Below are 17,628 nucleotides of genomic sequence, written 5' to 3' on the forward strand. Positions count from 1 at the left end.
TGTAATATATTAACACTAAAAAAAATATGACAGTATGTATAACGATCCACGATAACGCTATGAATACGTTTGTTTACACCTATAAAGTAATGGATTCCAAGTATATTGTTATCCTAGTGAATGTGTATATATATATATGGACGAATGTTCGGCAAGGACGTTTTTATCTATCTTATACCTATATGGGATACGTTGTTGAATGTTGTTGATTCCTTGTACTTCTGATGCTACTGATAGGTGTGTCAATATATGTTAAGGTCAGTGATGAAGTTTGCAACAACGTAGACGGCTGATATGCGGATAAGGTAACATCTTCAGATTTGACTCCACGCTGACAATATTATCAAACGTTACGTTCGAAGCAACTATCCACTTTGACTACTTGTACCATAAAATTATATTCCCGTGTCTTTTTCGGGTTTTGATTATTGTGTTTCTCACCTATTTTCGCGAACACTCGTATCCTCACCATTCGTCAGTGATTCATACATATCATCTATTCAGATTATGCCATGGAGGATGTGTATTTTCTGCTTATTCTTGTGAATTTTATGAATTTGGTGCTTTTTCCCAAGTAACGTTTGATGGATACATTCATGGTGGTAACACTGAACGAGTTGCAGTTCAACTTTAGACCCGCACAGAACACCAACTGAACATATAAGATTATTTAATACTTTCAGTTTCATTTGGTACCAGGAACAAAACATCATCATGATGAGAGGAAATCGTCATTTAGCAATATTATTACATTTATAGATATTTTACGCTTTACTGAAGCTATCTATATTAAGTAAGTCTGCATAAGGGGGCGGTTGGGTAGCCTAGTGGTTAAAGCGTTGGCTCGTCACGCCGAAGACCCGGGTTCGAATCCCCATAATGGGTACAATGTGTGAAGCCCATTTCTGGTGTCCCCCGCCGTGATATTGCTGGAATATTGCTAAAAGCGGCGTAAAACCAAAGACAGTCAGTCAGTCAATCTGCATAAAGTCACGTCTGCACAAATCAACCCAATGGTTGACATCATGTACGTGTATAGACGAAACTGAAATTAGATTACATGCATCGCCTTGGGTTTGGTGTTTGTCGATCACGTTTGTCTCATCTTGGGTTGCTGAAGACCTAGTCTAACTCTGATATTCATGCGGGCTTAACAAATGTGAAAGTAGCGTTTCAATTAATGGTTTCCCTGACATGTTCGAAAAACGAATCCAAAACATTTACACCCCAATGGGTCAACTATAAAATTCTCCATTTAACAAGTTCAGCAGAGTCCAAAACTACTTACGTGAACAGCTCCGTGAAATCGTTCATTCAGATGTGTGGCTCATGTTTTTGAAGTAACGATTAATCGTTTTACTTCAAACCCACACAAAACCTAAACCAACATTAAACAAACACTAGTTGATAAACTCTTTTCCTATTAATCCCTAACACCAAAAAGCTGTATCCGCTCTTTGAGTGTCCGTCTCGTTTTATTACAAATAAGAGATTTTATGTTTGCTTGAAAAAGTAAATCGCATCTCGTTAAGAACAATCAGTTGTCTGTAACCGCGCTGACTCTACCTATCTCCATCATCGTGACAGGATATAATGGCTGAAAGGTTCACATCTCGAGAGAATTACGTTAGCTTGCTCTAAATCATTGCGGAAACAGTCACCTACGGATGGAGCTCGGGCATCGAGAAACTAACGATCTACGGTAAACCAATCAAATGAATCCACATTGGAGTGTGGGCCAGTGAGAGAAATTACAGGAAGATAATGCTTTAAGCGTGATGGCAGAATCCGCCCAAATGGCTCTACACTTTTATGTCCAACGCTGCTGGACGTTACACAGGGAAATATGCTGTTTGTAGTTGAACGCATGTGTGGTCGTGCCTGAAAGTGCAGCTGTGCCTTGTTTTCGTCTCAAAGGAAATCGATTGATTATCTTTATCTGGACCTGCTATAAATATTTGGAATGCTTTTGAACAATTGACAAGGTTATCCTTATAAAGAATGAAGCAGTGTCACTCATATTGACCCATCGCATCAGTGGAAGGGATAACTGCCGCAAATTGGACGGCTCCAGCATCAAACTACAAGAGCAGGTGAAAAGTCAAAGCCTACACGAAAATCGGAGTATTGTTGTTCTGGTTTTTGCTTCCTTGCTTCGGATTGTATGGTGTGGAGGTAATCGTATATATCCTGGTGGATGTACATAGTTTACTTTGAAGAGGTATGTAACAATACTTTCTAAATAACAGTACATTCATACATTATCATCCCTTGTATATCATTATAGCATAGACGCGTATGAACAGTCCTTGAAAAACCTATTAATTTGGTGTAGAATAAAACATGTCCCCAAACTTAAACACATGATTAGGAACATTGTCCTGGTGTAATGGGTTTTCTCTGACGCACAGTGTCACTTTTTTCACTCAGTGAAAATGATATAGTTCATATAATGTTTCTTTAACAGTACAACGTGAAAAATACATTTTTCATGAAATGACTGACAAATATCATTTCGTTACACCGCCTTAGGACTGGAATATTGCTGTTTGTGGCGTTAAACAACTAACAAAATATGATAAATGCAGGTATGTGTCACCCGTCTCCGTTTAAAATAATACATGCAGGTCACGACTCGGCAGTGTACATGTATGCTTCTAGACAGATCAATATTTTCGCCATATAGAATAGCTAATATATCTTTGTACGTATTGCTCAACACAACCATCATATTTGGATCATTTCCTCCTCTAGGGCAGAGTAGCATATAGACCAAAGGCAAAAGACAGACTCAAATTGAGTGTGCTTTCCCCATTAGACAGAAACACATGTATATTACTTCTTGAGACATGTTTTCGTCTCATATGGGGAATATATATTTAGCATATATAGCTGATATCCTGAAGTTTACCCTTCGTAAACAAAACAGTGTATTATCAGAGTTTTAGTTTAACCGCTTTATTCTCCAACGCCTTCTTTGGGTAAATGTGTTATTGATTGGTGGTACCTTGGGTTTATGCAATATATACTGATAAGTTTCCGTGATATTTTACATATTGTTTTAAGAAGGGGACTAAAACTAAGACCGGGGCTATAAATGTTGAACCACTTGCTTCTAAATTGACATTCTTGGTGAAGTTATCCTCAGACTGGATTCATTTTCCTCAAGCAATTTCACATTGATCTTGCATATCACCAAGTACTGGCGGGAGCTGAATATCATAGGCTGTTATTCGTGATTGAATTTCTAAACCCCCACCTCTAAAACCTCATTTTTAACTTCACGATGTCTATTAAACGCGGGTTTTACAGCAGGAAGAGCTATATATCCCGTTCAATGCTATTCAACTTTTATACACTACCGGTGTTTGCTCTCAATGAGCAGTGCTCATCGTGTATCCGTCCATGTGATGGGTGCCTTAGGCACTGCACAACAGCTGCGTCTACAGATTTTTACCATATTAACGTCATAGCTCGTTGGTTTGATAGTTTCGCTTAAATCTGTCTGCGGATCTGGTTTTCATCATCTCTGGATGACATTTATGTGAATGGTTCCTGAGGCATCCTCAGTTGGCTTGTTATAACTGCTTTTTAGCATTTGCGTTCTTGCAGCACTGACAATAATTTTGACACAAAATAAGAAACACTGAAATTTGTTACCTTTTAGTTCCATATATGGTCTTTTACGTACACGCATTAACAGTTTTATGAAAAAGTTGTCGTAAAATCGTCAGATCTTCTTATATTTTCACTCACGTCACACAAAATGAACCTCATATAATTGGCACTAGTTTTTCTGACATCTTATTTCAAAATATTCTCACATTGTTGATACCAGTTAATGCACGTCTTTGCTCATAACTGTCATGACGTGGTTACGACGCATGAGTAGCCAAATAGCTGTTGTGACGGTTTAATTTTTCTGCATGCCGAAATTGGTGGGGGTTCGGATCCAATTATCGAACTCGTAAAGATCTGGGTGAGAATTGGTCTTCAGCAACCCTTGCTTGTCTTAAGAGGCGTCTAACGGGATCGGGTGATCAGGCTGACTGAATTTGTTGACACATGTCATCGTATCCCAGTTGCGTAGATCGATGCTCATATTGTTGATCACTGTTTTTTGTGATCCAGACTGTTCTATTTACAGACTGCCATATAGCAGGAATATTGCTGAATGCGGTGTTAAGTAAAAAACAAACCAAGTTTCGACATTTCTATGATTCATACATTGACGGCATCATTCAGGTTTCCCTGAATCAGACTGAGATATAACTGAAATATTATTCTAAGACGCTTTAACATCAACAGTTAACTCCAACAATATCGTATTTACGTTTTTCCATTATTGATACCACTTGTTTTCACAGTGCCATACGTCGCGTTGTTTACCAGTTCTCGAATCATAGCTAACAAATATATCCCCACTCGATGATTCCAGCTAATCTCACACTTTGCTCCAGCTCTTATACCTTTGTTGGTACATTTTCACCCGTTGGTGACATTTTTACAACGTTGTTTCTAGTAGTTGGCTCTGGTGGTTTCTCACATAGTTGCAGTTGTTCTTTGGCTTTCTCAGGATGGCTAATTGCAGTGGTTCTCAATTAGTTGGTATTAGTTATTGTCAGATAATTGATTCAAGTCGTTGGCATACGTTATTCTCACATGGTTGATTCCAGTTTTAAGGCTGTTGACATTAGTTACGGCCATTGTGTTTGAATGCAGTTGTTCGTAATAATTGGCATAAAGTATTGTCACATGCCTGAAGCTGTTCTTAAGTTATTGGCATTAGCTGTTTTGACAGGCTTCATTCCAGTCGTTCTGTAGTCTGGGTATTGTTTTGAAGTTATTTTCCCATGCTTGTATACAGTTCTTCCAAACCTACTGGTATAATTATTATCACATCGTTAGTGCAGTTGCAGTTGGCATTATATATTTTCAAGTGATTCAGAAGTTGTTATTCTGTCATGTTTCATTCCATTTGTTTTAAAGGCGTTGACATTACATATTATCATATAGTTGATTATAGATGTTCTGAGAGTGTTCGCATTATTTACTCTCACATAGTTGATTCCAGTTGTTCCTATCTCGTTGACGTTAGTTATTCTCACATAGTTGAATCAGGTTCTGAAGTCGTTAGCATTACTTATTTTCACGTAGTTGATTTCATTTGTTGTAAAATCGTTTGCAATAGTTATTCACAATGCAACTATTTGATTCCAGTCCCAGTCTCAAGTCAATTCCAATTCTGAAGTCGTTTACTTAAGTTATATCCACATGGTTAATTGTAGTTTATATTAACTCGTTTTCATTAGTTTTTCTCACATGGTTGATTCCAGTTGCTATGGCGTTTGATTCGTTATTCTCACATAGTTGATTATAGTTCTAAAGTCATTGGCACTGGTTATTCTCGCGTAGTTGATTACAGTTGGTCTCGATGGCATTAGTTATTCTCACACAGTTGATTGCAGGTTTCTTTAGTCGTTGGCATTAGTTATTCTCACATGGTTCATTCCAGTAGTTTTTATTGTGTTGGTATTAGTTATTCTCATCTAATTGATACCAACTGTTCTAAAATCGTTGGCATTAGTTACTCTCACACAGTCAATTCCAGTTCAAAAGTAGTTGGCATTAGTTATTCTCACATGGTTCATTCCAGTAGTTTTTATTGTGTTGGTATTAGTTATTCTCATCTAATTGATACCAACTGTTCTAAAATCGTTGGCATTAGTCATTCTCTCACAGCCAATTCCAGTTCAAAAGTAGTTGGCATTAGTTATCCTCACATGGTTCGTTGCAGTTGTTCGAAAAATCGTTATCGTTGATCATTCACACATGGATTGTTCCAGTCCTTAACTCGTGGGTATTATTTATCCTGACGTTATTAACACAATGCCTCCCGACAACATTGGTGTTATTGCGTCGTCCATCCCAGGGAAGAGATAGTCTTGCATTGTTAGCAGGTTCAGCATTCCACATGATGATTAGAGATGAGTCAGCTCTTGCGAACACAAGAAATGTTTATGGAATCTTCCCTCTTGTAGTCCTCGTACAACCAAGCTATTCCCCTAAACTGACCAGTTCAATATTGCTAGAGAAACGTTTAGTTACGAGTTGGTCCTACGTTATTGCTCTCAGTGATTGCTCCCTCAGAGTGGTGTTTCCAATAAATGCATAAACGGTAGGTCGCTTCTACAGAACGTTAAAACATATATACATATGCTTGACACGACTGGGTATTTATTTGACATTGCAGCACAAAACTTGTCGCATTGGACGTAAACCTCCAACGGTTTATGACCTAGGGGCAAGGGTGCAGTCTGAAATATTGCATTTATGTCAAACCTGATTTGATATATCGATGAAGGGCATAAGTTCCGACAAGTTAGTGTGTACATGTGTCAAAATATTTCTGATACATCGCCCTGCGATATAAGTGCAGTTTTTTCAAAGGGTCGAAACCCGAAACCCGGATGTATGATTTGCATAAACACGACGTGCATCCAGGAACCACGAAACCCTGTTAGTACGGAGGAATCGTCAACCTGATTAACATATTTCCGGATCAGCAAGTTGTTATTGTACACAAATGTTGCCAACGGCAGTCATCTGGACTACCGGTTTTATCAGGGATTAATGTGACCCGGGCGTACCGGGTTTCACGTTAAAAGAGGACTGCGCGCATCTTCTTTTACAGAAGGTGCTTGTGCATTGAAACCTAGTGCAACATCCGATGTACGTGCAGGAAATAATGGGCTGGCTTTACATGAGAAGCTTTAGTGAATAACCAGATTACGTTTGCGTTGATATTGTTGATATATTATCCCTACAGCAGACACTGCCCTGGGCATCAACTTAACATTGCTTTAGAGCTCTTTATCGACACTATGCATCACGAACAGCAGGGTCCCCTTCCACAAAGTGATTGTAGCGCTAAGACGGTCGCAACATACGTATACATAAGCTTACAAAAGTCTAAACGCTAAGGTCACTTTAAGAAAACGGGTCTTGTGTCTAATAACATCGGTTTAAACTTCGGGTCATTTCGTTTATTTCTTCCCACAGCAAGGAACAGATGGCGGACATTCACCTGGCAAAAAAGTGGATTACCTGAGAAACCAACGTTTATTGACCTGCTAATTTTAGCGCCGCATACTTCCCATCAAGTTAATGGCTACAACCTGTGCGACGGGGCCTTACTTCCTCAGTTAAAACGTTTATGGGCCATTAATTTATTATATTCCCGCAAATGTTGTAACCCTGGAGAGATTTGTTACAAATAGCCTGACCTTGTTTACAGTAAAATTACCTTTCCAATCGATTTTATTTGTCTCGTTACAAGCTGATAGTCGTCACCCATTGTGCCTGGATCCTCGAGCCCCAAGGAGAGCTTCAGTTACAGAAGTGTGTGAACAGCGTCGCTTAAGAAACCAGAAGCGCACTTATTCATACGTGCTGAGGACTAAGCCCCAGTCTCTGTGTGATGTTCTTCTCATCCTACAATAGGATTGTGTAGTTGCTGCAGAAGGACAAACCTTATAAGTCTTGCGGCATCTCAGAGTCTGACATCATGATGGCCAATTATAAAACTACAGTATTCCTCAATTTCTATTTCATCATTGTGATAGTGGATCTCCAGACGCTGGGGAGCCTTCAATACAGCAATGGTCTCCGGAATCTGACAATTCTTGGACTTTTCCCCCTCACTGGAGGATGGGGAGGGGGAGAAAGCGCTTTGACGGCTGCTGAGATGGCTCTTGATCATATCAATGCTCGGACGGATATCCTACCTAATTATAATCTCATCATGGAATGGAAGAATACTAAGGTAGGTTAACGATATTCATTAAAACCAGAAGCCTTGATCGATTGATCAGTTTGACCTCAGTGATTGATCTCATTTGATCCAGACATGTATTGTAGTATTTTTGTCCGCCGTACTCTCAATAGTAATCCCGTAATTTGAACCGTCAATCCTTGACAATGATGTATTTGATCAACATCCTTGTAAACAGATACGTGATACAGATTTAATTGGGAGGTTATCAAGGGATCGCAATAATGTATTTGCGTCCAACAGTACAATCTCTATTGTTTGGGACGCCTTGAAGAACGAAGCGTCTCCGCAATTAAGTCAACCATGTACTGATTTGCCCACCTACATCTAAAATGATGATCCAAGATTAAAAATCTAAGCTCAGAGGTGGAAACATGATTACTTGTGATGGCGCATTTAAAATACGTTGGATGAAATGGGTGTCACTGGCGTTATACTAATTCTTGTACGTAATTCTTCTGTACTAGGGGCGGTGGGTTAGCCCAGTAGTTAAAGCGTGGCTTGTTACGCTGAACACCCGGGTTCGATTCCCCACATGGGTGAAATGTGTGAAGCCAATTTCTGCTGTCCCCCGCCGTTATATTGCTGGAATATTGCTAAAAGCGGCGTAAAACTAAACTCGCTCGCTCACACTTCTGTACCTGAGCATCTATACATCGGCGGGTCGTCCTTGGAGTACCTCGCATTCGCATGTATTCAATTTGAAATTGTTTTTGTGTGTAATTTCATTTCATTTGCCGCATCATTTCTACCAACTATTTGAGTCCTTACAGTCCGAATCATTCCCTTGATTTAGCATTGTCGTCTTGCGTGTCATTCCATTCCATTTGTAGAATCCTATGTACCAGAAAATGTATTTTTTAAAGTCAGAAATTATACTATATTCAAATAATATTTGGTGTCCTTTTCCGTTTCATTTGCAAGTTGAACTTTACACAAGTCATAATCCTATGTTCAGAAGAATATGCAGTAACCCAGGAAAACAACTCTCCTGCCATTCACATGTTTACCTATAGTCTGCATACATTAGCTCCACAACACCGTCAACATTTATGTCACTTAAATCTATATATATTCAATGTTTCACAGCATACAAGTGTTGACGCTGAAGCGGCTCTCCTCGTACTTTTATTTGAAGTTTCGAAATGGCTTTCTCTGTCAAAAACTTAATTGAAGATGAGTCTGTCTAGGGACAACAGGACGGATGCAAACTATAAGAAGCAGTAACTTGATGACATTATCCACCACGTGTTGTCGACACCTAACAGCGCCACCGAAGGCAATTATTGATAATGTTGGAAATTGAAGACAGAAGGACGTTTAAGCTGTACGAGATGATTAGCGCTCCCACAGTTATAATGTAACACGTTACATAATTTGATGGATAGGCTGTATCCGGCAGTATAAAAATGAAAGCACCCTGTCACACTCACAAAAAAAGATTAGCTTGTTAGTTTTTGTGTCGTTGTCAAACATCATGTCTCCTTCTTCATCAATTCCAGTGCAATCCAGGATTGGGAATCAATGAGATGTACAGACTCCTGTATGACCCCCCGACGAAAATTGCCATCCTCGGCGACGGTTGCTCCTCCGTCAGTGAAGCAACGGCACAGGCGTCATTTTTATGGAATATCACGCAGGTCAGTAGAGGTTACATGCTCTTCGAGGTGTCGTACTGTCTCATGCCGTAGGTGTTGCAGTGACAAAACAGCGTTCATACACGTCATTCTGATTCTTAACCGGAGACGTTTGTTGTTGCAGCGCAGCATGCATCTGTTTTGTATGATAGACTTTAAAATCATGGTTTTATCTTTTAACGTATGCTTACTCCGCCATTGTAATAGACGTTCATGATCAACGTTACGTCGGCTTGTTGTTTAACGCCGCACTCAGCAATATTCCAGCTATATGGCGGCTGTCTGTAAATAATCGAGTCTGCACTAGACAATCTAGTGATCAACAACATGAGCATCGATCTACGCAATTAGGATACGATGACATGTGTCAACCAATTCAGCGAGCCTGACCACCCGATTCCGTTAGTCGCCTCCAACGACAAGCGTAGGTTACTGAAGATGATTCCAGCCCAGATTTCCACGGGGCGATCAACATTACGACATTCAAAGCCTTGGTAAACCTTCAAAAACATTACGGTCGATATGTGGAAGACGTTTTCAATTTTGACTCATCAGAGTCAAAAATGATGTATGACGCAGCTCTGTGTTGTAACATATACCGTGTTTTAGTATAGGTTAGTAATTGACTTGCCTTTGCTTTTGTTTGTGACTGCAGCCACTATCGGGGCAGGGCACGCCAACGTCTGGTATTGACACTATGTGATAGTGATTCATAAACAGATGCATATGAGATGGTGGAGATCTCGTATGCTTTTAGAACAGTTGTCGTTTTTATATGAAATGTGTAAATTTTAGATAGCAGGGACAATGATCTCGAATTTCCGCTGGACCATGTTTTCACTGGGAGGGGATAATGTTATTTAGATTAATGTTGGCATTTCAGCGAGAAGAATGCGAAATGTGATACTTCAAATCAAATATATGATCGTAAAAACGACAGGAATGTAGTGCTGTGACATTTGATGAAACAAGGTAAGAACATTGCAGTATAGTGATGGAAAGTTAATTAAATTGTAGGCGGATAAAGACCCAAAATGCGGGAAGATGTAATCGAAATTCTGATTTTCTTCAAGAACGATTATAAAATACTCTACGACTTGTCAAATTCTCTTCAGTATTTCTTTCACTTACAGCTTTGTCTGTCTTCTTATAATTCAGTGAGGCGGTGAATGACATTCCGACTGTTTAATGAGAGTTTGAGGTTTTCGAAAGTTTATAACACTGTCAAACACTGCTGTGTGGAAGTATGCCACTGTGTCAATACTTCGAGTTATCCGAGGGTTGACACAATTGAACAAAACGATAAATAAGGAATACGCATGGGCCACGCATTTACTTCGAGACATTCATTAGTTCGAGACATCAAAGTTCGATACAACAGTGGTTTTTAACACGCTGATTCTTTTAAAGAAGGAACATTTACATATAAGTAGAGTAAACATATTAACAAAATAGTCCATTCCGCTCAATATAGCAATTCGAACTTTTGACCTAATTCCAAGGATTTTCAACAAATGTTGTTGTAGTTGTGAGTTAGTTTAACACAGCACTGAGCAATAGTTTTAGTCAAGGTATGTAACGGTAGCCATGACTTAACATAGTCTTGACCAGACAATCAAGTGATTGATATCGTGAGCACCATGGAAATACAATGACGTGCAGACAATTTCCTCCTTGAATCTGATTATAATTCAATTTGTTGCCTTCTACAAGAAGCAAATGTTGCTGCGAGCCAAATTCACCCCCTAAATTCAAGAAAACACTCACATTATCCGACATTTAATCACTTTCAAACCAATCTTTCGGACGGTCGGGTAGGCTTGTCCTTTCCCGTCACAATTAAGGCAAAGGTCAATTCATATCTGTGTCCCTAAGGTTAAGAGTTTGAAATATTGTTAACAGCAGCTTTAAACGATATTCATTAGCTCTCAACAATATTACAGGAGTTTGTCTTACAGATTAACATGTTGCACTTTCCATGTTGTATTTAAACTCATCCATTCATAGCCCCGACAGTGCGACACGCATCCACATTTAAACCGATTACAGTCGAACTTTGATGTGTCGAATTGACGAGTGTTTCGAAATAAACGCTTGGTCCCTCTATACCCATTTTGCAATTTTGTTGGTGTTGTCGAACATCGGATACCCCGAAATATCTACTTATGACTCTTCAACTTCGACACAGCAGCACTTGACATGTTCCATTTATAGCCCTGACAGTGCAATATGCATCGACATTTAAGCTGATTGCAGTCAAACTTTGATGTGTCGAATTTACGAGTGTTTCGAAATAAAAGCTTGGCCCCTCTATACCCCTTGTGCAGTCATGTTGCTGTTGTGTCGAACATCGAATACCCCGAACTATCTATGAATGACTCTTCAACCTCGACACAACAGCACTGGACGTGTTCCGTTTATAGCCCTGGCAGTGCAATATGCTTCGACATTTAAACCGATTACAGTCAAGCTTTTATGTGTCGAATTTGCGAGTGTTTCGAAAGAAAAGCGTGGTCCCTTTTTACCCCTTATGCAGTCATGTTACTGTTATGTCGAACATCGGATAACCCGAAATATTTACGTATGACCCTTCACCTTCGACACAACAACGTGCGGCCGTATACCATATATGTCGAATACAGAGAAAGTCAGAAACAGACAATTTTCAACCATAAAGAAGACACGAGGAAGACATCGTGCCAGGTCACCTTCCAGATACAATGGATTTCGATTCATAATTCGTATTTCTTCCAAGCTGTAAATCGTGTTTACGACTCCGGACTGAAACACCCATAACGTCATTGTGCATTCGCGTTTGAATACCAGGCTGTTTCTAAAGACACCTGTAGGGTGCCAAGTCAGATAATGCTCGTCAAATATTTGTACATTGGCATAAAGCTCTAACTGAGCGCACAATTTCTTTCTTCACTTCTTGCAGAATAAAGGATCGCGGTAATGTGTTCGACCGAATTTTGTAACTAATATTGTCCATTGTCATGTTTTATTACCCTTTGAGAAATAAATGTGTGTTATATTGACTTTGGAACAAATTCCTTCGTTCTGAACACTTCAGGCGTATCAGATCTGGGGTAAAATCATTTCAAGTTGCATTAAATGTTTCAAGTCAATTCCAACAGTTTCCTGATTTGAAAACTTTATGTTTAACCGGCTGTTTAAGCAAATATGTAACTAGCTGCTCGGCACACGGTGTGTTCAGGTGGATTATCAACAGTAATTGTCACAAGGTCTATTTAGGTGCATTAACGACGGCGCATTATTGACATGTATATTAGGCTGTAATAATTACGAAATAAATCAATATATATGGTGTCAGATTAACCGGGTGCAGCTGATGAAAGTTTGGAATTGTGGTATGTAACTGGTGATCCCGGCCTATGTGGCAGCCATATGGTCAACTACCAAAGCTTTGTGTTAATAAACACGAACTAAGACGATACATATGTATATCGTTTAAGTTCGTGTTTATTAACACAAAGCTTTGGTAGTCCCATATGGCTGAAATATTGTTGATGTATATATGTTGTTTAAGTTCGTGTTTATTAACACAAAGCTTTGGTAGTCACCATGTGGCTGAAATATTGTTGATGTATATATATCGTTTAAATTCGTGTTTATTAACACAAAGCTTTGGTAGTCACCATGTGGCTGAAATATTGTTGATGTATATATCGTTTAAATTCGTGTTTATTAACACAAAGCTTTGGTAGTCCCATATGGCTGAAATATTGCCGATGTGACTTTAAATATTGATTTAATAACCCTTAGTATCAATTAAGTTCGTATATATCGTTTAAGTTCGCAAGTCATAGATATGTCTCTCTCTGTGTACGTGTCTGTTTGTCAACAAAGGTCAGTAAAATAACTAGAGTATCACCGATTTACATATAGAACTAGCAAGCAGCCAAAAAAACAATATTTTATATATACGATACGTTATGGAAAATGGGCTGTAGATCGCCTGCATGGCCTGTAGAGGCTATGATAACATGCTCATGAGTGCAGCAGTTTTGTGTGCACTTCACACAGCCACCATGATATAAAGGTTTAAAATATGAAAATCAGAATTTTAAAAAAAAAGGTCATATGTACATCGTAAACGAAAACAAAACTATCGTTTATTTGATTCTGCAACTGGAAAAAAAAAAGACATGTCTTGAAAAACTAATATTTTCTATTTTGCTTTTGGTATTCGGTAAATTAGAAATATATGCAGCAAAATCACATTTGCAGATTTTGAATCCATAACACGGATTGCATCGCAAGTAAACGCAAAGGGTACCCGCAAAGAATGCATTAAGTTTTGCACTCAGCAATATTCCAGCTATATGGCGGCGGTCTGTAAATAATCGAATCTGGACCAGACAATTCAGTGATCAACATCACGACCATCGATCTACGAAACTGGGATACGATGGCATGTGTCACCCAAGTCATTGAGCCTGACCATCCAATCCCGTTAGTCGCCTCGTAGGACAAGCATGGTTTGCTGAAGACCATTTCTAACTCGGATATTAACAGGTAGTGAAAAATTAAACGCAGTATGAAATGTTGTGTGGTATCAAGTAGGTAGTGGCATCAGCATCAGCATCAGCATCAGCACCATCACAATCAACAACAGCACCATCGCCGTTATACTCACTCATTATTATTACATGGTGAAGGTAAAAAAACATAACACGATCCAATTACCATTACATCGTTATCTAGCAGAATTGATTCTCACGCGTATGCTTGATCAAAGCTTACAATCTCACCATATGCCTAATATTATACCATTCTCACGTAAACCATTAGTTCAGTTGTTTGAACGTTTGAGAACACTGTTTGCATGTTCTTGTTTTGCAAATCGAGCATTTACTTTGTTTTCTTTCATATTCAAACAACCGCCTCCGCTGTGTGAAGTGGTTAGAGCGTCCGCCCGGAGAGCGGAAGGTCGCGGGTTCGATCCCCGACCGCGTCATACCAAAAGACGTTAAAATATGGTACTTGTTGGTCCCTGTCTGGCGCTCGGCATTAATGGGACAACAAGGACTGGTCGGCTCGGAGTCAGAATAATGTGTCTGAGTGGGGTATTCATGCTTCACTGCGGCATGGTATCTCAGTGGGCTAGCACTGTAAAACCAGCTTAAGTCTAGGCTAGTATACAAGCAGCCGCACATACACATACACACGCATGCACGTGAAATATTCTCAAGCACGACGTTAAACCCAATTTCACCTCACCTCATATTCAAATATCAATTTGTTTCAATAAAATTAATAATATCGTATCACTGGATTGCTTGGTCCATCACTTGATTGTCTAGTTTGTTTACATACCACTATCGCACGACAGTATTGTTCTGCGTTGTCGCCCGTGATGTGCTCTGGTAAATTGCCTGAGTAACGGTAGCACTGGTAGTCCAGAACATCGTCATCCAAATCGCGAACACCAGATATCATCATTGATCTTCAACCCGTGCATATATAGAGAATACTACACTCGGTCTCATTATATACGAATTATACGAAACGAGCGTCCTTCCTTTGGTATCTGACCGAGCGAAACACGCTCGGTCAGATACCATAGGAAGGACACTCGCGTATAATTCGTATGTAAAGAGACCGAGTGTGGTATTTTATTTTTACCCACGTCTTACATGCATTAAATTCACAAAACAGCGTTTTTGTTATTGTTATGGTTTCAAACGGAAACCAGTTTCATAAAGGGGTTGCGGAAGAATTTTGTTTGTGTAGTTTACTTTTGCATGTCGTCACTCTGTATTGACGTCACTACGCCATTTTCGTCTGCTCCCTTGGTAACCGACGTCACGATGCATGTCAGTTTTCATCGTCTCGTACAGCCTCCAACAGTTAACTACTCCGTGTCACCCCTTTTCTTGGTTTGCAGTTGCTTCACTCGGCTAACATCACTGGTGGAAACTTTGCCTTCATGTTTTTCGACGGATCTAATGTCTCAGTTCGATTCACAATTAAACAGCGATACGGCAACGTTCGCAATGTTTACATTCCCACAATGCATATAAGTGGTTGAATGAATGACTTCACGTGGTTGTTATGATTGAACCAAGTAGTTCCGTCACAACGTGACCTAATTGATAGGTCATCGGATATCCAATCAAATCGTTAGAATCTCGGGTCAAGTCGTTATGACACAGGTCAACGCGATACGACACTCGTGTGACGTACGAGATATGTATGCAACTACCCATACGTTGACCACGTGGGTAATAAAATTTCAACCTCTATTGTGCTATTTATGCTCAGTGGAACCCGTTTATTACATATTGTAGTGTCATAGTTTCAGATTAACATGCTAGTTTTACAGCTATGTCTGTGATAATCTAATTGTATGTATTATCTTTTGTCAACAGGTTTGTGTATGCTGGATTTATGTTTCAGGAATGTATAACCTGTTTTAGTACGGCTGAAATACTGCCTGTGACTTAAAATCGTAGTTCCTTCACCCCAAACTCACCGTTTTGGGAGATGATCGAGACTTGATTTTCCCTGACTTGTTACATTTAGCTACGATCTAAAATGTTTAATACGTTCGTATTAATACGCATTGTGCCGTTGGAAATATGCACATGGAATCCCATATTGCTTCCAAAACTGTGTAAAGGCAGCTTAGACGAGAGCACCACAATATTAACAACATACCTCTTTGATAGTGCTATCGGTCTTCATCACCAGAGACAGCGTGTTTGTGTGGGCGTATACTTGACGGATTTGACTGCGGACAGTGATGAAGCTTGATACTGCTTCTCTTGCCTTCAAGCATTATGTATTAGTCTGCAAGAGAAACACGACCTTGTGTCTGTAGCATGGGGACTGAATGCGTAGAATGACTTTCTGAGAAGATGTTTCATGTTGATTTCGAAGTTTAAGCTATTACTTAACCCAGAAATTAAGGTAGTTGACGTGAATTCAATACTTTGCTTGTGGTAAGGTTTCTATGTAATCAGTGTATTGATAGTAGAGTTGTATTCATAAACGCAACGTGACAGTACGAATGCATTCCTCAACGTTTTCCTGTCGATTTGCGAGTTGAAACAATTAGCTAACCCAGAGAACACGAAAATGAATTATTTCTGAATGTTATGCAATTAAATAATATTATTGTAAAAATTGCCAAGTTGGTTAATTAACACAACACACTGCCAAATAACTACAGTGGCAGTATACAATAGACAGGTGGTACAGAATGCATCGGCAGTAGATCGACAATGGCAGTATGAAACAAAACGGCAGTGATAATAGCCAAGAATTCAGTAATAAGTATATTCACCTAGCAACAACAGCGGTCAAGCTTCCAAGCCAGGCCTACAATGGCAGTATGAAAGAAAACGGCAGTGATAATAGCCATGTATTCAGTAATAATTATATTCACCTAGCAACAACAGCGGTCAAGCTTCCAAAACAGGCCTAGAATGGTGTTCCAAAGGGGACATACAACCGCTGGTTCTGATGTGATGTGAGATAGTAGAGGAATGCACTTTACCCTTTATATATATAGTCGTAAAATCTTTCAGTGGCATGTGCTTTACCCTTATATAGTCGTAAAATATTCCAGATTGTTCTATATTTTATCTGATGTATCTACATTAGACAGCAGAAGCTTCTAAACGTCAAATGCATACGACTGCCTTCCACCTGAACATACAACAACTATGACCTATAATTACACCCTTCTTTGTGATACAATATTTATTCAAATAGTCCAAATATAAATATATCAAAACCCAATCGTTCACTCTAACAGTCATACCTTTTTTCAAGAAAGAAACTAGTGAAATTGAAAAGGAAATATTGTCTAGTGAAAGCGTCTTGTACAAAGCCGTAAGTATGCTCTCGAACGCTAAAACATACTCACAATAAAACAGGGTTCATTTCCAGAGTTGGAACCCAAGAAGATCTGGGTTCTTCAAAATCCATGCCTGGCATAAGAAGCGACTAACAAGATCCTAGGTGGTCAGGCTCGCTGACTTGGTTGACACGTGTCATCGTATCCAAATTGCGTAGATCGATGCGCATGAGGCCAAACACTTGATTGTCTAATCTGGACGCGGTTATTTACAGACCGCCGTCACAGAGCTGGAATATTGGACAGTGATGTTTTAAAAAACATAGAAA

General features: G+C 39.3%; 1 protein-coding gene across 1 annotated transcript in view; it reads left to right on the top strand.

The window, feature by feature from the left end:
* The first annotated feature begins 1,682 nt into the window (after positions 1 to 1,682).
* LOC124268543 (gamma-aminobutyric acid type B receptor subunit 1-like) overlaps positions 1,683 to 17,628 on the top strand; it is a 108,959-nt gene continuing 93,013 nt past the window's right edge. Inside the window, exons 1-3 of the mRNA XM_046703537.1 lie at positions 1,683 to 2,221; positions 7,340 to 7,825; positions 9,337 to 9,474. Of these exons, the coding sequence (XP_046559493.1) occupies positions 7,568 to 7,825; positions 9,337 to 9,474 (396 nt within the window). The 5' untranslated portion in view covers positions 1,683 to 2,221; positions 7,340 to 7,567. The remainder of the gene's footprint in view (positions 2,222 to 7,339; positions 7,826 to 9,336; positions 9,475 to 17,628) is intronic.

This window comes from Haliotis rubra, unplaced genomic scaffold (assembly GCF_003918875.1).
Source record: "Haliotis rubra isolate DU_JTF1 unplaced genomic scaffold, ASM391887v1 Scf139, whole genome shotgun sequence".
Classification (NCBI taxonomy): Eukaryota; Metazoa; Mollusca; class Gastropoda; order Lepetellida; family Haliotidae; genus Haliotis; species Haliotis rubra.